General features: G+C 52.1%; 2 protein-coding genes across 4 annotated transcripts; one reads left to right on the top strand and one right to left on the bottom strand.

The window, feature by feature from the left end:
- On the top strand, positions 1–14,449 carry NT5C3B (5'-nucleotidase, cytosolic IIIB). Of its 2 annotated transcripts, XM_074388712.1 has the most exons (9): positions 1–99; positions 324–417; positions 984–1,053; positions 1,140–1,186; positions 3,411–3,496; positions 5,808–5,897; positions 7,935–8,097; positions 9,252–9,452; positions 11,995–14,449. In XM_074388712.1, the coding sequence occupies exons 1-9, from the start codon at positions 83–85 to the stop codon at positions 12,127–12,129; spliced, it is 903 nt and encodes a 300-aa protein (XP_074244813.1). In that variant the 5' UTR covers positions 1–82; the 3' UTR covers positions 12,130–14,449. The 2 variants fall into 2 exon arrangements, with proteins under 2 accessions (XP_074244813.1, XP_074244814.1); XM_074388713.1 differs by having other exon boundaries at positions 1–417.
- A 727-nt stretch (positions 14,450–15,176) lies between these two features.
- Positions 15,177–24,734, bottom strand: FKBP10 (FKBP prolyl isomerase 10). Of its 2 annotated transcripts, none has more exons than XM_010330624.3 (10): positions 24,395–24,734; positions 21,135–21,280; positions 19,767–19,956; positions 19,525–19,670; positions 18,949–19,138; positions 18,671–18,816; positions 17,882–18,074; positions 17,262–17,404; positions 16,548–16,711; positions 15,177–16,156 (listed from the first exon to the last, which is right to left on the bottom strand). In XM_010330624.3, the coding sequence occupies exons 1-10, from the start codon at positions 24,637–24,639 to the stop codon at positions 15,971–15,973; spliced, it is 1,749 nt and encodes a 582-aa protein (XP_010328926.1). In that variant the 5' UTR covers positions 24,640–24,734; the 3' UTR covers positions 15,177–15,970. The 2 variants fall into 2 exon arrangements, with proteins under 2 accessions (XP_010328926.1, XP_010328927.1); XM_010330625.3 differs by having other exon boundaries at positions 17,882–18,005.
- Between the last annotated feature and the right edge of the window lie 121 nt (positions 24,735–24,855).

Raw genomic sequence — 24,855 nt, 5'->3', positions numbered from 1 at the left:
TCTTAGCGCGAAACGACGCCTGCGCAGATGCGGCCACCCGGCTGTCGTTGTACCCCGCGCCGCCGAGCGGGCCTCGAACGGGATGGCAGAGGAGGTGAGGTGGGAGGAAGCGTGCGGCGTGGGGCGGGCCCCGACTCCGACCCCCGGGGCGCTCCGAGCCCCCCAGCGGGTAGCCGAGGCACCGCCGCTCCACCCAGGCCAGTAGCGGCCGCCGCGCGCACCCCGGTCCAGCCCAACACGCGCGCCTGAGCGAGCCCCCGGCTCCCCTCGGGCCCATCGCAGCGCGGGGGTCAGTGGTTCTCTCGGGTCTCGGGACAGGTGAGCGCCCTGATGAAGGCCACGGTCCTGATGCGGCAGCCCGGGCGGGTGCAGGAGATCGTGGGCGCCCTCCGCAAGGGCGGCGGAGACCGGTTACAGGTACCTCTGGGGCGAGGTGGGGGCAGCTGGGGCGGCTTCCTACCCACTGGGCCTTCCCGCTTTCCTCGGCTGCGGACCCTGCTAGCTCTCCGCCCCAAGGAATGGCCGGGAGCTTGAACGAGAGTGGGTTGGTTCGCCTGTTCTAAAACCTAGATTTCGGATTTCTCAATCTGGTCATGCTGCTTCCTCTAATTGGACAGAAGGCTCGCCAAACCAGTACCTGGGGCCTTATCCTCCCCAGGCCAGCGCCTCCCCAATAAGATGAAGATGTCCAGATGGGTCATAATGGTGTACATCTCTTAGGGAGGACCTGATATTGAAGGAGTTAGAGGGGTCCTGAGTCTTCACCCTCACCCCCACACTAGAAGACTGCGTTTTCCTGGGGTTAACAGGGGTGCTAATTAGGATCACCTCCTCCCTATTCTCTGTCTCTCGGTAAACTCCCCTATGGCTTTGCCTATATCCTGGCCACTGAACTGTTTTGATTTCCATAGTCATCCCCCAGGCTGAGGCAGAGCCACACTAGAAGGTGCCTGTTTAGGCATCATCTCTCTTTTGCCTTATAGGTGATTTCTGATTTTGACATGACCTTGAGCAGATTTGCATTTAATGGAAAGCGATGCCCTTCTTCTTACAGTAAGTTACATGCTAGCTTCCCTTGTTGGGCTTGACAAGATGACGGGTTCTAAGGGACACATAAAAGGAGTTTTCTCTTTTTCCAGATATACTGGATAATAGCAAGATCATCAGTGAGGAGTGTCGGAAAGAGGTGGGTTACTCCCGTCCTTTGCTCATAAATGGCTGTCATGTGCTTCTTCAGATGGTTCCTGGTTGGAACCAAAGAATCCAGTAGAGGGACCTTAGAAAATTAAGTTTTTTGTTTTTTTGTTTTTTTGAGATGGAGTCTTGCTTTGTGGAGTCTTGATCTCGGCTCACTGCAACCTCCGCCTCCTGGGTTCAAGCGATTCTCCTGCCTCAGCCTCCCGAGTAGCTGGGACTACAGGCATGCGCCACCACACCCAGCTAATTTTTGTATTTTTAGTAGAGATGGAGTTTCACCATGTTGGCCAGGATGGTCTCAATCTCTTGACCTTGTGATCCGCCCGCTTTGGCCTCTCAAAGTGCTGGGATTACAGGCATGAGCCACTGCGCCTGGCAGAAAATTAAGTTTTTTTTTTTTTTGAGGCAGAGTTTTGCTCTTCTTACCCAGGCTGGAGTGCAATGGCGCGATCTCGGCTCACCGCAAGCTCCGTCTCCTGGGTTCAGGCAATTCTCCTGCCGCAGCCTCCTGAGTAGCTGGGATTACAGGCACGTGCCACCATGCCCAGCTAATTTTTTGTATTTCTTTTTTTAGTAGAGACAGGGTTTCACCATATTGACCAGGATGGTCTCGATCTCTTGACCTCGTGATCCACCCACCTCGGCCTCCCAAAGTGCTGGGATTACAGGCTTGAGCCACCGCACCCAGCCTAGAAAATTAAGTTTTTAAAAAAGTGTTGATTTGCTAAGGAGGATCTAGTTTTAATACATAAAGAGAGCTTTTCCTTACTGACCAGGACATATAATGATTAATGGTTGGAACTGGACATTATGCTGACTTAGAGTTTAGAAGAGATTTGAACATTATGGGGGTTCAGTAACTTACCCAGGGTCATACAGCCAAATGGTAGAGCTTGTTAGTTTGTTGTGAGACAGGGTCTCACTTTGTTACCAAGGTGGAGTGCAGTGGCTTGATCACTGCTCACTGCAGCCTTGACCTCCTAGGCTCAAGCAATCCTCCTGCTTCAGCCTACCTAGTAGCTGGAACTACAAGTGTGTGCCATTACACCTAGATAATTTAAAAAAATTTTTGTAGTGGCCAGGCACGGTGGAACGTGCCTATAGTCCCAGCTACTTGGGAAGCTGAGGTGGGAGGATCACTTGAGCCTAGGAGTTCTGGGCTGTAGTGTGCTATGCCGATCGGGTGTCCACACTAAGTTCAGCATCAATATGGTGACCTCTGGGGAGCGGGGGACCACCAGGTTGCATAAGGAGGGGTGAACCGGCCCAGGTCGGAAATGGAGCAGGTCAGAACTCCCTTGCTGATCAGTAGTGGGATCTTGCCTGTGAATAGCCACTGCACTCCAGCCTGGGCAACATGGAGAGACTCCGTCTCTTTAAAAAAAATTTTTTTTGTAGAGATGGGGTCTTACTATGTTGCCTAGGCTGGTCTTGAACTCCTCAGCTCAAGCACTCCTCACTTGCAGGGTGAGTGCAAAGGAATGACCAGCTCTGTGGGTCCCGGTGCTCCCTGGACTTCACCAAATAGGTAAAAATTTGAGTGTATTGAGCAATGATGTTGGAAGATAATAAGAGAAGAGAAACTTAGGTCTTATAAATGGCATGTCCCCAAAGGAAAACTTCAAGAAAATTTCATGTAACACTCTCTTACATGAAGTTGCATTTTTTTTTTTCTTTCTTTTGAGACACAGTTTTACTGTGTTGCCCAGGCTGGAGTGCACTGGTGCGATCTCTGCTCTCAGCTCACTCCGCCTCCTGGGTTCAAGCGACTCTCATTCTTCAGCCTCCTGAGTACCTGGGATTTTTTTTTTTTTTTTAATAAATGGGGTTTCACCATGTTGGTCAGGCTGGTCTTGAACTCCCGACCTCAGGTGATCTGCCCGCCTTGGCCTCCAAAGTGCTTGGATTACAGTCGTGAGCCACCACACCCAGCCAGTACCTGGGATTAAAGGCGTATGCCATTACACCTGCTAATTTTTTTATTTTTTTAGTGGAGACAGGGTTTTTGCCATGCTGGCTAGGCTGGACTTGAACTCCTGACCGCAAGTGATCCACCTGCCTCAGCCTCCCAGAGCGCTGGGATTACAAGTGTGAGCCACCACAGCAGCCACAAAGTTGCCTCTTCTAGGTGACCTTTTTCTCATAGTAAGCTGACTTTGCTGGGGAGAACTTGATGTAGACTAATGGCCTTTCTCCCCATTTGAATATCCCAGCTCACAGCGCTCCTTCACCACTATTACCCAATTGAGATCGACCCACACCGGACCATCAAAGAGAAGCTACCTCATATGGTGGAATGGTGAGTGATGGTGGTGGAGAAAAGCTTCTGGGCCCTTGAGATGGAGTGGGCTGAGAGGGGCATATTTTTCCAGACCCTTGATGAGATGACAGGCTCCCTTACTTCACTGAGGGCTTAACTTAATGCTGTTAGTCCAGCTGTTGGAACACACCTTTCAGATGAACCCAGGGCTCCTGTGGCTGCTGCTGGAGTGGAGACACTCAGAGAATCCTTGGAATAAGTTAAAGACCCTTGGTTTCGGGGGATAAGTGCTTTGCGGAAGTGACTCTGGTCTTAGTCTGTTTTTGTGCTGTGGTCACAGAATAACAGACTAGGTAATTTACATATTTTTTCTATTTTTTGAGACAAGGTCTTTCTCTGATACCCAGGCTGAGTCTGGTGGCATGATTGTGGCTCCCTGCAGCCTTGATCTCCTGGGCTGAAGCGATCCTCCCACCTCAGCTTCCCAAGTGGCTGGTACTACAGGCACGCACCACCATGTTCAGCTCATTTTTTCTATTTTTTGTAGAGATGGGGGTCTCACCATGTTGCCCAGGCTATTTTCAACTCCTAAGCTCAAGTGATCCTCCCACTTCGGCCTCCCAAAGTCTTGAGGTTACAGGTATGAGCCACTGCACCCAGCCTAGACTGGGTAATTTATAATGAATAGCAATTTATTGGCTCACAGTTCTGGAAGCAGGGAAGTCCAATTTGAAGGACTGGCTGACATCTGGCAAGGCCCTTCTTGCTGTATTATCACACCGTAGAAAGGCAAAGAGAGTGGGGAGAGAGAAAGAGAAAGAGAGGAATTATTATTTTTTTGAGCTGTCTCTCTCTGTCATCCAGACAGGAGTGCAGTGGCGCAATCTCAGTTCACTCAAACCTCTGCCTCCCAGGTTCAAGTGATTCTCCTGCCTCAGCTTCCCAAGTAGCTGGGAGGCACGTGCCATCACGCCCGGCTAATTTTTTATATTTTTAGTAGAGGTGGGGCTCACCATGTTAGCCAGGATGGTCTCAATCTCCTGACCTTGTGATCTGCCTGCCTCAGCCTCCCAAAGTGCTGGGATTACAGGCGTGAGCCACCGCACAGGGTGAGAGGAATTCTTTTTATAAGGATCTGTGACAATGACATTAATCTATTCATGAGGACAGTGCCCCCATGACACTTCCCATTAGGCCCCATCTTTCAACACCTCCACATTGGAGATCAAGTTTCTAACACATGAACTTTGGGGGACACATTCAAACCACAGCAATCATCATCACTGGACAGAGCCCCAGTTCTCCAGATAGAGGGGTCACGGAGGAAGGGATTCAGAAGGAAGAGTTTCGACTTAAGCAGTCAGCTTGCTCCCCAGTTGTCTCTGTTGGGTTGCTTTCTCATTCTCTTCATCTCTTCATCTTCTTCCTTTTTTTTTTTTTTTTTTTTTTGAGACGGAGTTTCACTCTTGTTACCCAGGCTGGAGTGCAATGGCGCGATCTCGGCTCACTGCAACCTCCGCCTCCTGGGCTCAGGCAATTCTCCTGCCTCAGCCTCCTGAGTAGCTGGGATTACAGGCACGCGCCACCATGCCCAGCTGATTTTTTGTATTTTTAGTAGAGACGGGGTTTCACCATATTGACCAGGATGGTCTCGATCTCTTGACCTCGTGATCCACCCGCCTTGGCCTCCCAAAGTGCTGGGATTACAGGCTTGAGCCACCACGCCCGGCCGCCCTGCTACTTTTTATATATATATATATATTTTTTGAGACGGAGTTTTGCTCGTTACCCAGGCTGGAGTGCAATGGCGCGATCTCGGCTCACTGCAACCTCCGCCTCCCGGGCTCAGGCAATTCTCCTGCCTCAGCCTCCTGAGTAGCTGGGATTACAGGCACGTGCCACCATGCCCAGCTAATTTTTTGTATTTTTAGTAGAGACGGGGTTTCACCATGTTGACCAGGATGGTCTCGATCTCTCGACCTCGTGATCCACCCGCCTCGGCCTCCCAAAGTGCTGGGATTACAGGCTTGAGCCACCGCGCCTGGCCTACTTTTTATATTTTTATCAGTGATGGGGTTTCCCCATGTTGGCCAGGATGGTCTCGAACTCTTGACCTCAGATGATCTGCTTGCCTTGACCCCACAAAGTGCTGGTATTATAGGCATGAGCCACCATGCCCAGCCACTCTCTTCCTTTTAAGGACAGATAACATCCTTCAGGAAGCTCTGTGGAAAAAGATGAGGCCTCTGTCGGTAATGCTATCAGAGAGGACTTGGCTCTGTAAAGGGAAAGGATGATTGATTTACTTGAGTGACTTGAATGTGGGGTTTTGTGGGGTGTCTGTTTCTAGGTGGACCAAAGCGCACAATCTCCTATGTCAGCAGAAGATTCAGAAGTTTCAGATAGCCCAGGTGGTTAGAGAGTCCAATGCAATGCTCAGGTAAGTGTCTTGCTCTGGAAAACATTTCTGCCGGATTATTTGAAACCGTTTTTTTTTTTTTTCTTTTCAAAAAAATGAGGAGAGTAGAAAGGAGTTAGTTGTTTAAAGGACTGGAAGAGACATGTCACTATGAACAACTGATGTGTTACAGCTAAAGGATTTCTCTGCCTTGCTAGGAAATAGTCAGCAGCTAGTGGATGCAGTGCAAGACGGCCAGGGAGCCATCTCTGAGAACAAACCAAGTCTAGCTCATTTTTCACAATGGTCAAAGATTTTTGGGGTCCCTCTGGTGACTGGTGTTCTTCATGGCGACTGAGAGTTGGCTAGGCTGGGACCCTTGATCATTACTGGACGGCTGTCTCTGCTGGAGATTTCTTTCCTGGAGGAGGGACCAGGGCTCATAAAGGAAGGAGTGACATGGGTACCTGCCCTCAAGGGCTGTACATCCTAATTGGGGAGATTGGCTAGCTCCTGAAAAGCCGACAGTGGAGACGTGCTGACCCAGTAAGTGCCAGGGTGGGAGTGGGTGCACTCTAGTGAAGGTGCCCAGGTTAGCTGCCTGGTTGTATGGACAGCAACAGAAAATATGCCCACCTTTTGCTACAACAGCATCTCTCCCCGGTATATACCCCAGAAAAATGAGGACACGTAGCCACTACACGACATGCATGGGGTTTTCATAGCAGCCGTATCCTTAACAGCTGAAACCTGGAAATTTCTCAATTGTCTATCAAGACGAAGCTGGGTAGAAAAATTGTGGCATATTTGTATGATAGAATAGCAGTGATAAAGAATAAACTCATTCCATGCAAAATATAGATAAACTACCCAGCATTGTATTGAACAAAATAAGTGAGGCACAAAAGAGTACATTGTGTATGAGTCCATTTATATGAAGTTCAAGGACAGGCAAAGTTAATCGATGGGAGGGATGATACTGACTGGGAGAGACCACGAGGGAGGATTACGCTAGTTAGTTACATGGGTGTATATGTATATCAGAAGTGACTGAGCTGAACACTTAGGATTAGCACATTTTAACCACGTATTGAATATATCATATGGCTTATTTATTTGTTGAGATGGAGTCTCACTCTTTTGCCCAGGCTGGAGGGCAGTGGCGCAATCTGAGCTCACTGCAACCTCTGCCTCCCGGGTTCAGGCGATTCTCTCAAGTAGTTGGGATTGCAGGTGCTCGCCACTACTCCCGGCTAATGTCTGTATTTTTTTTTTTTGGTAGAGATGGGGTTACACCATGTTGGCCAGGCTGGTCTGCCTTGGCCTCCCAAGGTGCTGGGATTACAGGTGTGAGTCTGCTCAATTTTAAATGTTTTTTTTTTCAAGTTTTTGTTGTTGTTGTTGTTGTTGGAGACAGGGTCTTGCTCTGTCTCCCCAGGCTGGAGTGGAGTGGTGCAGTCATGGCTCACGGTAGCCTTGACCTCCAGGGCTCAAGCCATCCTCCTGCCTCAGCCTCCCAACAGATGCAGGTCCCCATGTCTGGCTAATTTTTAAATTTTTGTAGAGATGCGTTTTCCCTGTGTTGCCCAGGCTGGTCTTGAACTCCTGGACCCAAGAGATCCTGCCTCTGCCTCCCAAAGTGCTGGGATTATGAGCATGAGCCATGATGCCTACCCTAAAAGTTTAAAAAATATATATAACCCATCAGGTGTGGTGGCTCAAGCTTGTAATCCCAGCACTTTGGAAGGCCAAGGTAGGTGGGTGGCTTGAGCCCAGGAGTTTGAGCCCAGGAGTTTGAGGCAACACGGGAAAATCCCATCTCTACAAGTCATAAAAATATTAGCCAGATGTGGTTGTATGCACTTGTGGTCCCAGCTACTTGGGAGGTTGAGGCGGGTGGATCACTTGAGCCAGGGAGGTCGAGGTTGCAGTGAACTGTGATTGTGCCACTGCACTTTGGCCTGGGCAACAGAATGAGACCCTGTCTCACAAAAAAACCCAAAACACAAATAACTGAAGTAGGAAACAATGAACAGCAGTAGAGGCAGTGCCATTTCAGAATTGCTGATCTCGTTTCAGGGAAGGATACAAGACCTTCTTCAACACACTCTACCATAACAATATTCCCCTTTTCATCTTTTCTGCGGGCATTGGTGATATCCTGGAGGAAATTATCCGACAGATGAAAGTGTTCCACCCCAACATCCACATCGTGTCTAACTACATGGATTTTAATGAAGATGTGAGCCAGATCCTGTTTGGGCTGAGAAAGGATGAGGGGTGGGGACCACCAGCCAGGATGGTTTACTCTGCAGGAACCCTAACCTGGGGGGGAAGGGGAGGGAAGGTATGCTGGCTTCTTCACCCTTAGGCAGTTGTTTATGGGTTACTTTTTGGTCAGGCACGGTGGCTCACCTCTGTAATCCCAGCACTTCAAGTTGCCGGGGCAGGTGGATCACCTGAGGTCAGGAGATCAAGACCAGCCTGGCCAACATGGTGAAACTCCATCTCTAAAAATACAAAAATTAGCTGGGCGTGGTGGTGGGTACCTGTAATCCCAGTTACTTGGGAGGCTTAGGCAGGAGAATCGCTTGAACCCAGGAGGCGGAGGTTGTAGTGAGCCAAGGTCACACCACTGCACTCCAGCCTGGGCAACAGAGTAAGACTCCATCTCCAGAACAAACAAACAAACAAACAAACCTTTCGAAGGACCCTCTCTCTTTGCTGTTTGCCTGACAGTCAACTCTCTGCCCTGGGGTAGCTAGTTTATGGGCCTGCCCTGCCCCTTGTCACTGTCATGGGGTTTGTGCCATCCTGGGTCCTGAAAGGCTTGGGCTTTGATTTGTTTTTCCCAAGCCAGAGGTGGGCTGCTCGAACTCATCCACGTTCTGGCTTTTTCCCCCATAAAACTGATGGTTGGAATTTTCATCACATGGACCTGCAGTGAGGACGTGGCCTGCAGCTGAGCATAGCATACATGTAACTTGAGCGGCATTTAAATCACAGCTTTGTGCATCCAGAACAGATGAACTGCAATATTGGGCAGCTCCTGTCCACTTAAACTGAGTTACAGACTTATCCTGTAAAAGGCCCTGGTGTCAATATTTAGGCTTTGTGGGCCATGGTATCTCTGTAGCAACTGCCCAACTTTGCCGTTATAGCACAAAAAAGCAGCCATAGCACCATGTAAACAAATGAGTTTGGCTGTATCCCAATAAAACTTTATTTACAAAAGCAGGCCAAGTCTGGCCCCTGGGCCCCAGTTGAGGCTACAGTGAAGCATTGGCATTATCTATCACTTTTGGAATTCCCTTTTCTCTGTGACCGAGACAGTGGGAACTGGTGCTGCATGGATCTCTGCAAACCTTCCGTCTGTCTCTTGTCTTCATTATTTAGGGTTTTCTGCAGGGATTTAAGGGCCAGCTCATACACACATACAACAAGAACAGCTCCGTGTGTGAGAACTCCGGCTACTTCCAGCAACTTGAGGGGAAAACCAATGTCATCCTGCTGGGAGACTCCATCGGGGACCTCACCATGGCCGATGGGGTTCCTGGTGTTCAGAACATTCTCAAGATTGGCTTCCTGAATGACAAGGTGGGTAGAGGACCCGGCTACTCCTCTTCATGGTTTTCTTCTCTTTGAATGCCCATTAACAAACGCCGTTGAACACATTACTTTTCTTTTTTTTTTGAGATAGAGTCTTGCTCTGTTTCCCAGGCGGGAGTGCAGTGGCGTGATCTTGGCTCACTGTAGCTTCCATCTTCCAGGTTCAAGCCATTCTCCTGCCCCTACCTCCTGAGTAGATGAGACCACAGGTGACTGCCACCACGCTTGACTAATTTTTATATTTTTTACTAGAAACAGGATTTCGCCATGTTGGCCACGTTGGTCTCAAACTCCTGACCTCAACTGATAGGCCCACCTCAGCCTCCCAAAGTGCTGGGATTACAGGCGTGAGCCACTGTGCCACCTTTGAACACGTCTGTATGCTAGACACTGGGTAAAGAAGGAAGACACAAGCTGTATTCTCTTGGAGCACATAATCTCATAGGAAACAGAAACCCAGTGATTACAGGTTTGTTTTACCACATGACCTGACAGAGCTTGGATCAGGCCGGCATGGCATCCTAGCCTCAATTTATTTATTTATTTTTTGAGACGGAGTCTTGCTCTGTTGCCAGGTGGAGTGCAGTGGCGCAATCTCAGCTCACTGCAACCTCCGTCTCCCGGTTCAAGCGATTCTCCTGCCTCAGCCTCCCAAGTAGCTGGGATTACAGGTGTGTACCACCACAACTGGCTAATTTCTGTATTTTTAGTAGAGACGAGGTTTCACCATGTTGGTCAGGCTGGTCTCGAATTTCTGACCTCAGGTGATCCACCCACCTTGGCTTCCCGAAGTGCTGGGATTACAGGCATGAGCCACCGTGCCTGGCCCCTGGCCTCAATTTACTGAGTGTCTAGTGCACAGTCACTCCTCTCAGCATTTCATGGTAATTAATTCACTTGGTTTTTGTCATAATCCTTTAAGGTAGTGACTGTTATCCTCATTTTACAGATAAGGAAATGGAGGCTTGGGGTTAAGTAAGTTGCCTAAGAAGATAGAGTTCAGCACACAGTGGGGCTGATTACTAGTCCTTCTAAATCATACTGGAAGGCTTGATTGCAATGGGAAATGTTGGTACTGAGGACATGGGTTTATAATTTAGAGAAGAAAAATTATAAGAACAGATGAGGCTGGGCGCGGTGGCTCAAGCCTGTAATCTCAGCACTTTGGGAGGCCGAGGCGGGTGGATCACGAGGTCAAGAGATCGAGACCATCCTGGTCAACATGGTGAAACCCCGTCTCTACTAAACATACAAAAAATTAGCTGGGCATGGTGGCTCGTGCCTGTAATCCCAGTTACTCAGGAGGCTGAGGCAGGAGAATTGCCTGAGCCCAGGAGGCGGAGGTTGCGGTGAGCCGAGATCGCGCCATTGCACTCCAGCCTGGGTAACAAGAGCGAAACTCCGTCTCAAAAAAAAAAAAAAAGAACAGGTGAAAGACTGACAGGGGTGAAAGCAACATTGCCATAAAGGGGCCCAAATATGGGGTGAAGCTAGGCGGCTGCCAGGGTGCGTCCCCACAGCTGCAGGCACTGGAGCCCACCAGGATGCTTAAGCCGGATGAAACTGGGGCCTGGTCAGGTGCCGTGGCTCATGCCTGTAACCCCACCGCTTTGGGAGGCCAGGGCAGGGGAATCACTTGAGGCCAGGAGTTCAAGACCAGCCTGGGCAACATAATGAGACCCTGCCTCAACAACAGCAACAGCAAAAATTAGCTGGGCGTGGTTAGCATGCCTCTAGTTCCAGCTACGCAGGAGGCTGAGATGGGAAGATCACTTGAGTCCAGGAGGTTGAAGCTTCAGTGAGCCAAGGTAATGCCCCTGCACTTCCGCCTCGGTAGTACAGTAAGACCCTATCTCAAAAAAAGAGAGAAAGAGAGAGAGAGAGACTGAGAGAAAGAAAAAAAGAGAGAAAGAAAAAGGAAGAAAAAAGGAAAGAAGGAAAGAAAAAAAAGGAAAAGAAAGGAAAGAAAACAAAGAACATAAAAAAAGAAAGAGAAAATTCAGTCCAGATGGATTAGAGGCAACATTTGTTTGGGTTTTTTTTTTGAGATAGGGCCTCACTCTGTCACCCATGCTGAAGTGCCATGGCTCAGTCTTGGCTCAGTGTAGCCTTGACTTCCTGGGCTCAGGTGATCCTCCTGTCTCAGCAGGGACTACAGGCTCCCACTACCATGCCTGGCCAATTTTTGTAGAGATGGGGTTTTGCTATGTTGCCTGGGCTGGTCTCAAACTCTTGGGCTCAGATGATCTTTCTGCCTTAGCCTCCCGAAGTGGCAACATCTGGTCTTTTGTTTTTATTCCTTGTTACTGTCCTTTGATATTGACCCAAGGATTAATTGAGATAGCCCATGCCCATCCCTCGTCTGTCTCTGAAGGACAGGTCCCGTAACCTTGAACTCCTCTGGCTCTCAAACGGGAGCTGGAAGTTGCTGCTTGAATGCCCTCCTCCCCAGCCCCAGGGGCTTTGAGAGTGGGCTTCGGAGGGCAGGGCATTTGGGGACCCTCAGGTGTCTTCCTCTCACCCCGGGCAGGTGGAGGAGCGGCGGGAGCGCTACATGGACTCCTATGACATCGTGCTGGAGAAGGACGAGACGCTGGATGTGGTCAATGGGCTGCTGCAGCACATCCTGCACCAGGGGGACCAGTTGGAGATGCAAAGCCCCTGAGGGCGCAGGCTCCAGCCAGGCCTTCGGGCCTTGGCGAGGAGGGGGCACCTCCCTGGAGTCCGCTCCCCATTGAACACAGAGCAGAGGCCAGGGAGGCCAGCAGCAGCCGGGTCCTTCCATGCCCTTCCGTCCTCCTTTCCCTGAGCGCATGCATCACCAGAGGCTTGAGGGGCCCCGTCACGTGGCAGGGCACAAGCACTGTTCCTGGTGAACCTGGGACCATAGCATGCCAGTGCTCTAGGGATCGTCTAGTCCAGGGATTTTTTTTTTTTTTTTTTTTTTTTTTTCAAAAATTTTAAATGTGGGAAATTGTTCTTCAAACAAATGTAATGTGTGAAACACATCAAAATTTTAAAAATGAAAAATCAGCTGTTTTGATTTAAGAGATGTGGGTGGGGGTAGAACCTGGACCTCTTTGCCCTGGGGGCACATGTCACGTGATTCTTCTAGGGCTCCACGGAACACAGCTTGAGAACCGCCACATATCAGCCTGGGAGTCCGTCTGAGCGCAGCCTGATTGTGTCTGTGTGGTTCAGGGTGGGGCTGAAAGGGTATGTTCGAGCCTACAGTGGTTTGTCTTTATTCTGCTTCAGCCATCAAACTTGAAATTCCATTGGGATTCGTGGGGTTGAGGCAACCCTGAGCACCCCCTCTTCAGGGCTCCCCTAGGGGATGCATGTGGGTGTGGATTTCCCCTCATGCCCTAGGTTCTGCGTTCCCCTCCTCTTACAGGTCATGGACACTAAAGTGAATGACCCGAAAAGGGGAATTTAGAGCAGGACCCTGAGGGAGGCTGTGCTGTGGTGAAACACGAGTGATGTGTGCACTGTGGTCTTGCATTATTGGGCCGACTTCACAGTCTCTTTCCCTTCTTCCCTCCCTGTTGACTTGGATGGTCAAGAACTAGCTGATTCTCTCTAGGGCACTTTTTGTTTGTTTGTTTGTTTGTTTGGTTTATTTATTTATTTATTTATTTATTTATTTAGAGATGGAGTTTTCGCTCTTGTTACCCAGGCTGGAGTGCAATGGTGCGATCTCGGCTCACTGCAACCTCCGCCTGCTGGGTTCAATCAATTCTCCTGCCTCAGCCTCCTGAGTAGCTGGGATTACAGACACACGCCACCATGCCCAGCTAATTTTTTGTATTTTTAGTAGAGATGGGGTTTCACCATGTTGACCAGGATGGTCTCAATCTCTTGACCTCGTGATCCACCCACCTCGGCCTCCCAAAGTGCTGGGATTACAGGCTGGAGCCACCGCACCCGGCCTCTAGGACACTTTTTGAATAAAAAATATAGAAGATCCAGTTCAGGCGGGCACGGTGACTCACTCCTGTAATTCCAGCCTTTGGGAGGCGAAGGCGGGTGGATCATGAGGTCAGAAGTTCGAGACCAGCCTGGCCAACATAGTGAAACCCCATCTCTACTAAAAATACAAAAAATCAGCCAAGCGTGGTGGCAGGTGCCTTTAATTCCAGCTACTCTGGAGGCTGAGGCAGGAGAATTACCTGGGCCCGGGAGGCAGAGGTTGCAGTGAGCCAAGATCGCACCACTGTGCTCCAGCTTGAGCAACAGAGTGAGATTCTGTCTCAAAAAAAAAAAAAAAAGGCCAGATGCAGTGGCTCATAATTAATTGGGAGGTTGAGGTGGGCAGATCACAAGGTCAGGAGTTCGAGACCAACATGGTGAAACCCTGTCTCTATTTAAAAAAAAAAAAAAAAAAAAAAGCCAGTTCAGCATTTTCTTAATTTCGAGGAAATCACTGGCACCCCTTCCTGCAGAGTTTGGCTAGCTGTTGGAATGTTCTGTCATTCTGCAGAAGTGGAAAGTAATGGAGATGTTACTGAAGTCCCACTGTATGCCAGGTGCTACTCTGGGCACTCGGGTGCCTGCCAGTTGACCCTCACAATGACCCTGCCAGATCGCTCAGGCGGATGGGTAACTTGTCCAAACTCCGTAGCTAGGAGCTAGACCCAGGATTCAAATGTTTCTGACCACAGTCCATGCCATTTGCTGCATTTCTCTGCTTCAGGCCTGTCCCATTAGGCTTTGGGAGGAAAGGGTGGTTACCATCTGAGGCTGGGTCAGTAACCACTTTCAGACTTCAATCAAGTAGCTTTCTTGGCTGGCACAGTGGCTCATGCTGTAATCCCAGCACTTTGGGAGGCTGAGGTGGGGTAGCTACTGGGGTAGCTGAGGCAGAGATTGAACCCAGGAGGCAGAGATTGCAGTGAGCTAAGACAGCACCATTGCGCTCCAGCCTGGGCAACAGATCGAGACCCTGTCTCAAAAAAAAAGAAAACAAAAAAAAAGCAGACTTCAGTCAAGGAGCTTTCTGGATGCTTTGGGGCCAGAGAATGTCAGTCACTGGCCATGGGGAGCAGTCAGGTCTCTTAGGGGACTCTGGGCAAGAAGTGCTGATGGAGGCAGTTTGCTGAGTCCAGTCCTGTCATTTTCTTTCCCAAGTCCCCACCCATCCTCAGAAGGCCCGGGTCATCCCAGGCAAGCAAGAGCAGATGGCCTGGCTGGTGGCTGAAGTCTTCCTACAAGACACTGTGGAGATCTGAACCCAGTTACCTTTCCCCTAGCAAGGAGGAGGATGGGCAGGTGGTAACAGGTGGCGGCCAGGAGCAGGGAGAGATGGGAAAATCGTATTGGAAATGACCGACGGAAAAGGATAATCTGACCTGTGTGCTTTAATTTAATCCTTGAGCTTTGTCGGTTGAGTTTGAGGTCAGGGACCTTTCCCATTCGATGGGGACAATTAGGGGGTGAGAATCATCACTCCATACCCTGCTGCAGGCCTCCATCCTCTACACATTCACCCCCTCCACAGACCAGGGCTCCCTTCCCACAGCAAAGGCCCCAGGTTAGGCCCAGGGCAGGCAGGAAACCTCCAGAGGGGGAGCCCCTGATGTGGGGACACGCTGTCTAGAGCTAATGAGGCCATGGAAGCAGCCTGGTTTATCTTCTTCCCCAATGTGGGGAACCCCCCACAACCCTCACTTCATCCCCTAGCCCCTCAAGCTGTTCCAAAAGACAATTAAGGCCATTGGTTTAATGTTTTATTTGGAACAAAGGAAAAAGGGACTGATACCTGTTTGGCCTTTTGAGTGTGCAGAGCTCTGCCCACCTCCCTCCCACCCCTCAGCCCCAAATCCAAGATTTCGTAGCCCTCACACCCACCCAAGCGGGTTCCCTCACACACACCCTGTTTTCTTCCTCTTCCACGGTTCCTTAGGGAAAGGTGCCGCCTTGAGGGATGAAGAGCTACCTACAGACCAGTCCTAGCCTCCAGCACCCCAAGGTCAGCTCAGCCTCCACTGGAGGCGAGGGGGAAGAGCAAAGGGCATGGGAGAGATAGGGCTGCCCCCTTCCCCAGGAGCCAGTCAGAGCCGGGGAGGAAGGCAGAGGCGTCCTAGGAAGCTGTCACAGAGAGGAATGGGGTCGGGGAGTGGGGGTGACAAGAAGTACAAATAAAGAGAAAGTATGGGGAGACAGATGACAAGCCCAGCTGTGCTAGTGACGTGGAGGGGAGGTATGGTGAGAGACCAGCCATGGCCCTGTCCAACCCCAGGCTCCACCAGCCCCAAACTGGCTCTGCAAATCCAAACATTTTAAGGAAGGGGTTTAGGGTTGGAAGAGAAACGGCCTAGAGGTCTGTGCTGTGGATTTTCATCTAGGGTGGTGGGAACCCCAGAGATGTCTCCTTTGCCACTGTTTTAGATGGCTCCCAGACCTCATCCCAGCAGAGGGAGGGTGACTGTCAGTAGGTCAGTCCCAGCGCCATGCCCCCCTCGCAGTGGACCTCTGTGTCTCAGGCCTGGCCAGGCTCCTGCCCCTCAGAGCTCCTCGTGGACCCGCTCCTGGTCCTCATCTGACTTTAGCTTGAGCTCCTCGACTGTGATCTTGCCGTCCTGGTTGCGGTCCTGGTTCTGGAACATGTCCCCTATGGTTTTCTCAGGGTCCTGCCCAGGCATGAGGCGTCCTTTGCCCTCACTCACTTGAGCCTTGATGAAGGTGGAGAACTGGGGGGAGGGGAGAGCCAGGAAAGTGGGGAGTGAGCATCATGGCCTTGGGAGGGGCCCTGGGTGGAGGCCAGTGAGTGCTTTCTTTTTCTGTCTTCCCAGCCTCCCCCACATGCTGCAACTCAGGAAGGACTGGGTTCCTGGTGCTGGAGTCCTGGTGAGGGTGGGGGAGGAGGCATGGCATGGGGGATAGTCCGTGACTGGGCTCCGGTAGGGAACAGTCTGCATGCGTTCCCAGAAGGTGGGGACGAGGAGCCTGAGGCATGGGACTCAACACAGGCGGGAGCACGAGGGTGGGTGGACTGGCCAGACAAGGGATGCCTTCTTCCTAGATGCTTCCTGGGTCGGGGGAGTTCGTGAGCACGGTTATTAGGACTGAACCTTCACCCACCTCCTCCGGAGGAACCTCCCCATCCTTGTTGAGGTCCATGTCTTCAAACAGGTTAGCAGGAGGGTCCTCGTGCCACACAAACAGGTAGCCTGTGGGCAGCCCATCCTCCCGGGACACCAGCTCCACCTCAAACTGCAGCACAGCACTGCCGGGGACACCCCGGGCTGGATAGAGGGCGGGAGAGGAGGGAGGGGTCCCAGTCAGGCCAGAGTCTGGGCCTTGCTTCGATGCTTCCCAGCCCACAGGCCTCAGTTTCCCCTCTTGGAGCTGTGCTGGAGAGTGGGGCACAGGATGTTTGAGCCATCCCGCAGGCATTCCTGACTCCTCCCGCCAGCCGTCAGGCCCACAATGGGCAGGAGCAACCGGGACGGATGCCAGTCTCACAGTTACGGACTGAGCACAGTGGCTCACATCTGTAATCCCAGCACTTTGGGAGGCCAACGTGGGTGGATCACCTGAAGTCAGGAGTTCAAGACCAGCCTGGCCAATATGGCAAAACCACATTCCTACTAGAAATACAAAAATTAGCTGGACATAGTAGCAGATGCCTATAATCCCAGCTACTTGGGAGACTGAGGCAGGAGAATCGCTTGAACTCAGGAGGTGGAGGTTGCAGTGAGCTGAGATCATGCAACTGCACTCCAGCCTGGGTGACAAGAGTGAGCCTCCATGTCAAAAAAAAAAAAAAAATTACTTTTTTTCTCATCCCCTCACCTCCATTCTCCCCGTGGGCCAGGTGCGGGGGCACGATGAGCTGCCGCCTCTCTCCCACACACATGCCCTGCAGGCCCGTGTCCAGGCCTTCGATCACCTTGTTGGCCCCCAGAGTCGCCTCCTGGGGGGCCCCGTAGTCATGCCTGGGGGAGAGCAGATGCCCAGGTCAGCAGCCACCCTGTCCCCTGTCAGTGTACACCCTACTCTCTCTGAGGTGGGCCCAGAACAAGCACTCAGTTCCGGCATCACTCCCACTGGTGACTTGGAGAGCGCAGGGGACCAGCGTGCAGGTGTGGGGTTCCCTTCTCATCTTGCCTCTGCCCCTAAAATGTCGCCTTCAGGGCTCATGGCTCCCGCGTCAGTTTCCCCTCTGTGAAATGGAAAGAGCAGTTCTCCCACAGTTGCTGGCTTCACCTTCCCTCCCACTGTGAAGCAGAGAATCTCATCTCATGGCTCCCTAACTGGCTCTGTCTGAAATGAGACTGAAAGAAGAGGCAGGAGCCTGAAAGCTCCCCTTGGGCTCAAGGACCAAGAGGGAAGAGCAGGTGTCAGGGTGCTGTGAGAACTCCCCATGCCTGAGCCCACCCACGTGCCCAGCCCTGGCCCCACCCCGGACCCACGAGGTGAAGAGCTGGGTGCCATCCAGCAAAGAACAGTTGTAGTGGTATCGAACAAAGTCGCCAAGCTTGGTGGTCTCATTGCAGGTCTCAGATGGCCGGGACAGTGTCTTGATTTCCACCACATCTGCAGGGTTGTGGAAGTCAATGACATGGACGTTGAAGATGAGCACGGCCGAGCCAGGGATCTTGTCTCCTGAGGCCGGAATCGGGGAGTGTGGTCAGCTCAGAGCACTAGGAGAGGCTCCTTGAAGTCTCTCCATGGAGGCCCCTAGACCTGATACCCATGCCCGGCCCTGGGCGGCCAAAGGAGGATGGGATGGGATGTTTGTTCAGAGTGAATTCTAACATTGGGATGAGGGGCAGGGGAAGGCAGCTTTCCAGTTAGAAAGCTCTTTTGCACTCACCATCTTGCAAACTCCCAGTAACTTACCCTGCGGATCAGCATGGCTTGCCCATTTTACACGTGAGGACACTGGGGGTCCCAGCACAGCTGGGTCCCGGGGCTATGCTGGTTCTGTGTTTCCACAACCACCCTCCCTCCCCAAACTCAGGAGTTGGCTGCCCTTCTCCACTAGGGGAGGGAGAAGTGGGGCGCCACCCTGGAGGAAACTGATGGGGAGTCCGTGTGGCAGGAATCAGAGTGACCAGATGTAAGCTGCATGCATTTTCTGTGATGAGTGGGGTAGAGTGGTGGCTAGACTCCCACTGTGGAGTGGGGATGGGGGGCGGCCTGGCCACGAGGGGCAGTTCAGGGGAGGAGCTGAGGTGGCGGCTGGGGAATGCCCCTACCAGTTCCATTTTCCCCGTAGGCGAGGTGTGGGGGGATGGTAATTCTCCGGCGCTCCCCTACGCAGGCACCCTGCAGCCCCTGGTCCATCCCGGGGATGATGTAACCCTGCCCGATATAGGTATTGTAGGTGTGGTTGCGGGAGTAGCTGCAATACAAGGTGGGAGGGCCAGGCAGGGAGTCAAAGGGGCCCTCCCCTTCCAGGCAGCTCAGAGTGCCCCCCCCAGCTTCTTCCACATTTTGCCCAGCCCCTGCCCTCCCACCTCAAGACCCTCCGGACCTGGAATCAAACAGGGTGCCGTCCATCAAGGAGCCATTGTAGTGGTAGCGCATGAAGTCCCCGGCCACAGCTCTGCGGACACAGCCCGGGGGGAGCTCCAGCGTCTCTAGCTGGACAGTGTCCTTCGGGTTGTGTACGTCAATCAGGAGGACGTGAAAGACCAGCGAGGCCTGTGGAGGGATCACTGTCCCTGGGGAAGGGATAGGGCTTGAACCATACAGGTGGGGAGCAAGCCGAGGCTCCTTCTTGACTCAGGAAGGCTCTGTGGGCACCATGCAAGGAGACACTAGCCCCGCTCCAGAGCCCTTTCCCGTCCACCAGCAGCCCTGCTTCCTGCTCCTCCAGTAAGGCCTGAGCTAGGTTTTCCCCAAGGCAATCACCAGCTCATACTGAGCCTTCGTGTGAATCAGAATAAAGAACCCCTTCTTAGTGAGACGAGCACCAAGGGTAGAGTTCATCCCGCCTTGCGTCCTTGGCTGGATGCCCTTGTGCAATATACAACCTGAGCAACTGTAAGTGGAGGCCTGGTTTTCCCTCTTCTGGAGAATTTCCCCTTGACTCCTTGCCCACCCTCACCATAGCCTTTCTCGCCATAGGCCAGGAATGGAGGGATGATAATCTTTCTTCTCTCTCCAGGACACATGCCCAGCAGCCCCTGGTCCATGCCCTTGATCAGCCAACCAGAGCCGACGTAGGTGTCGTAAGTGCCGCCCCTACTGTAGCTGCAGAAAATGAGGTGGGGGTGGGAGAGGCAGGCTGGACTCCTGCTCCCCATGCCACAGTCCCCAGTGCCTCAGGGCTCCCCTTTGGCCCCTTACCTGGTATCGAAGGAGGTGCCGTCCAGCAGGGTGCCGTTGTAGTGGTAGCGGACAAAGTCGCCGTCCTGGACCATGCGAGGACAGTGGGGTGGGCGCAGCAAGATGCTCACCTGCACAGTGTCTTCCTTGTTCCACACATCCAGCAGAACCACGTCGAAGTAGAGGGTGGCATCCGGCGGAATGAGCCCCGCTGTGAGGGCACAGCAGCATGGAGGTCTCAGAGCTGTGCTCTGCCAATCAGGATCCCAGCCAGGGGCCTTCCTCTCATCCCGCACCAGGAGACCCAAACCAGGCACACAGCTGCCACTATGTTTGTTTGTTTATTTGTTTTTTTAAAAGATGGAGTTTCACCATAGTGTTGGTCAGGCTGGTCTTGAACTCCTGACCTCAGGTGATCCGCCCACCTTGGCCTCCAAAGTGCTTGGATATCAGGCGTGAGCCACCATGCCCGGCCTGTCTGAGTAGCTGGGATTACAGGCACGCGCCACCATGCCCAGCTAATTTTTTGTATTTTTAGTAGAGACGGGGTTTCACCATGTTGACCAGGATGGTCTTAATCTCTTGACCTTGTGATCCACCCGCCTCGGCCTCCCAAAGTGCTGGGATTACAGGCTTGAGCCACCGCGCCTGGCCTGTCTGTTTGCTTTTTAAGAGATAGTGGGCTAGGCAGAGTGGCTCATGCCTGTTATCCCAGCACTATGGGAGGCCATGGCAGGCGGATGGCTTGAGCCCAGGAGTTCAAGACCAGGCTGGGCAATATGGCGAAACGCCATCGCTACCAAAAACAGAAAAAATTAGCCACCCATGGTAGTGTGCACCTGAAGTCTCAGCTGTTTGGGAGGCTGAGGTGGCAGGATTGCTTGAGCCCAGAGGCAGAGGTTGCAGTGAGCCAAAATCACACCACTACACTACAGTCTGTGCAACAGGCTGAGACCCTGTCTCAAAAAAAAACAAAAAAACAGATGGGGTTTTGCTCTGTCACACGGGCTGGAGTTTGGTGGCATAATCATGGCTCACTGCAACCTTGAACTCCTAGGCTCAAGTCCTGAGGAGTTGGGACTGTAGGCACACACCACCACACCTGGATAATTTATTTAATTTTTTTGTAGAGATGGGGTCTTGCTATGTTGCCTAGGCTGGTCTGGAAGTTGTGGGTTCAAGCAATCCTCCCACCTTAGCCTCCCAAAACTCTGGCATTATAGACGTCAGCCACTGCCCCAGCCAGAGCTGCCAGTCTTCATACTGTGTGCATAGTGTGACATTGGGTATGTCATTCCTCATCTCTGCACTTCAGTTTTCTGACCCCAGGATCCCTGATTCTGCCTCCTGGTCTCCTCCATGCTCAGCCTGTGTCCCAGCCCTTCTTACCCAGGCCGATGCTGCCATAGCCCAAGTGGGGAGGCACAATGAGGCGTCGTCGCTCGTTGACACACATGCCCATGAGGCCTCGGTCCATGCCAGTGATGAGGCGCCCCACGCCCACCACGATGGCCACCAAAGTGTTGCGGTCATAGCTGTGGAAGAGGGACAGATGGGATACAGTGACCTCAGGCACACACACACTGTCCACGGTGGCATAGGTGTACCTGCACACACGTACACAATGGCCCTCACTACACCCAGTTGTGGGTATGCACACATGCTCCTCACCTCCTTTTTTTTTTGAGACATAGTCTTGCTCTGTCATCCAGGCTGGAGGGCAGTGGCGTGATCTCAGCTCACTGGAACCTCCGCCTCCTGGGTTCAAGCAATTCTCCTGCCTCAGCCTCCCGAGTAGCTGGGATTACAGGTGTACACCACCCCCCCCAGCTAATTGTTGTATTTTTAGTAGAGAGGGGGTTTCACAACATTGGTCAGGCTGGTCTTGAACTCCTGACCTCATGATCCATCCACCTCGGCCTCCCAAAGTGCTCGGATTACAAGCATGAGCCAACGCACCTGGCCTCTCCTCACCTCCTTTTCAAGTCCCCCTCCTAGGTTGGCCATGTGGCCCACCGTAAGAGAACGGGCTGTTACAAAAGGCAAGGCCCTGAGGAGGCCAGGGGTGGCTGCTGCCCTGGGATGGGGTTAGGGTGGGATGCATGGGCCTGAATGCTGCTACTATTTGCTGACAGAAAGTGGGGAGTGGCAGGGACAGCACAGAGGGGCAGAGGAACATGTATTGAGCACTTAGCATACGCAATTAAATGCTTGGCATTTTACATTCTTTATTTCTCTCCCCTGTCAGCTGGGGATTCTTGTTCTCATTTTTCTTATGAGAACAATGGAGACTTGAGAGACTACGTGCCTTGCCCAAGGTCACACAGCCAATATGTGGTCAGCTGAGATGGAAAGCCCAGGAAAAGAAGAGAGAGCAGAGATGGGGTGGGGATTGCTTTCACATTTTGAAAAGGCCTATTCTAAAAGTGCCATGGCTTTTGCTTGTTTTTAGTTATACACTTCTAATTAATGTATTTATTTTTACTTTTACGTAAGTATTTTTGGAGATGGAGTCTCTCTGTTACCCAGGCTGGAATGCAGTGGCGCAATCTCGGCTCACTGTAGCCTCTACCTCCCTGGTTTAAGTGGTTCTCCTGCCTCAGCCTCCAGAGTAGCTGGGATTACAGGCGCACCACCACCACACCTGGCTAATTTTTTTATTTTTCGTAAGGTGGGGTGGTCTTTGCCATGTTGCTCAGGCTGGTCAAACTCTTGGCCTCAAGTGATCTGCCTGCCTGGGCCTCCCAAAGTGCTGGGATTATAGGAGTGAGCCACTGCGCACAGCCAATTATATACACTTTTTCTTTTTTTTTTTTTTTGAGACAGAGTCTCACTCTGTTGTCCAGGCTGGAGTGCAGTGGCACAATCTCGGCTCACTGCAACCTGCATCCCCTGGGTTCAAGTGATTCTCCTGCCTCTGTTTCCTGAGTAGCTGGGATTGCAGGCACGTGCCACCCCGCCCGGCTAATTTTTTGTAATATTAGTAGAGATGGGGTTTCACCATCTTGGACAGGTTGGTCTTGAACTCCTAACCTCATGATCCACCGCACCTGGCTATATACACTTTCAATTTTATTTTAAGTTTTCAGAAGTAAAGTGAGGATGGGAGTTTTTTTTTTTTTTTTTTTTTTTTTTTTGATTGAAGGGGCCATGGGTTAAAAAAGTTTTCCAAGCTCAATACTCATGAGCTGGGCCCCCAGAGTCCCTACCAGGGAAGACAACCCCTAAATCCCAACCCCTGTCTCACAACCAGCACTCAAAGGCTCAGGGCTGCGCTCCTGGCTACTACCTATACGTGGATTTGCCCACCAAGCGGGCAGGTTTTAAGTCTGGACTGTTTCTTTCCCAGTGCCATTACAAAGCCTTAAGCTCTGCATGAAGTTTCTATGCGTTAAACAGCATCACATCATTTGGTTCTCCTCAAGGTCAATATTAATGTGTGCTGAACTGGCCAGAGGACTGCCAGGTCCTGTGAGAAGCCCATATTCATTCATCTCTTTCAAGTCCTAACATCACCCTTAGCAAGTAGGTCCTGTTTTTGTCTTCCTTTTTCAGATAAGGAAAGTGATGCTTAAAGAGACAACATTCTCTGTCCATGGTTGTAGCCTGGATTTGAACCAGGGTCTTGGGACTCTTAGAGTTTGTAGGCTTACCCCAAAATATTGCCTGCCTCCAAAGTCAGGGCCTCTAATTTCCTGTGGGCTGAGTTGTGTGTTTCAGGGGAGGGTCTAAGGCTGACTTCTTTCAGTGTGCTGTGGGGTCCGTATGTAACTGGGACCCTAGGTTTACCTCCGAGGCTGGCACACTGCCCTTTCCTGTCCCCACTAACAAAAGTGGACTTGCTGGAGCAGACCAAAGTCCTGGATCAGACCAGGAGGCCACCTCACAAACCCCAAGGCTGGCAAAATGGGCAGCCTGCGCCTCTGGCCTGATTTACCTAAAATGGAGAGAGGTGAGGGTTCCAGGAGAACCCTCAAATCCAGGCTACAACCATGTACAGAGAGGAAAGTATGAAACTCCTCCAAGGAGCCCAGGGTGGCATGTCCAACTGTGCGACACGTAGACAGACAGGGTCCCCGCAGGGAGCCATGCCCTACCCCCAGGTCCAGCCGGCTGCCTTCTTAGAATGCCCACCCGCCTTTGTCCCTGCCCACCGACCGCTGAGAACTCCCACCCTCTCCCAAAAAAGTTCGATTCCCTCTTCTCTAACCACAAAGGCAATGAAAATGGAGTGGAGCCAAAAAGGGAGTCAGGGTGGGTGGAAAAGTAGGGGGTCCAGGCTGATTGACCACCCCAGGATTCTTAGGCAGCAAGGACCACCCCCTTTCCCCCAACACTGTAGACCAGAACATCCCTCTCCATCATGCCATTAAATATAGCCCTGTTGACTACATAGGGCGGTTCACCTTGATTATCGAGTCCTTTCCGGGATGTGGAGGGCTCGTGTGAAAGAAAAGGGGTCCTCTGAGGAGTGAGGGTTTGGAAATGGGGGCAGGAGGGTATCTTTGGGAAGACGGATGTCTGGAGGCCCCAAGGGTGCTGTCTGGGGTTAGAGTACTAGATGCAGAGCTTCAAAGAGGCAAGTAGGAAACAGGACCCCGCGTTCGGGGGATGGAGTGGTGAATCCCGGGGCGCCCAACCCGGGTTACCTTGAGTCAAATTTCTTGCCATCTTCGAAAGTGCCGTTGTAGTGGTAGCGCACAAAATCCCCCATCTGCACTTCTCGGGGACAGGCCCTGGGGATGTGGTACCTCTCAATGACCACATCTTCCAGGGGGCCCCCGGCCGGGCTGGCGCGGCCCAACCCCCTCCCCACGGCCTGCACCACCAGCAGCAGTAACTGCAGCAGGGGGAGCCGGAGGAGGCTGTAGCTGGGGGGGGCCGCGGGGAACATGGTGCCTGGAGCTGGGACCGCCAGCAGTGAGGGCGAGCGAGAGAGCCGCCGCCAACCTCCTTCTCCCCGCCTCCCAGAACTGGCTCCCCCGCTTCCTGTCCTCCTTCCCTACCCCCGCCCTGGCTGGTCCACGTGGAATGGGGGCTGGGAAGACTGAGCTGGACAGGCGAGGGGCGGGGCGGGGTGCAACAGGAGGAGGGGGTCAGGCTGAGTAAG

The sequence above is a fragment of the Saimiri boliviensis genome, chromosome 17 (genome assembly GCF_048565385.1).
Source record: "Saimiri boliviensis isolate mSaiBol1 chromosome 17, mSaiBol1.pri, whole genome shotgun sequence".
Classification (NCBI taxonomy): Eukaryota; Metazoa; Chordata; class Mammalia; order Primates; family Cebidae; genus Saimiri; species Saimiri boliviensis.
Note: the sequence above shows the minus strand (reverse complement) of the source record. Positions and strands in the feature narration are given on the sequence as shown.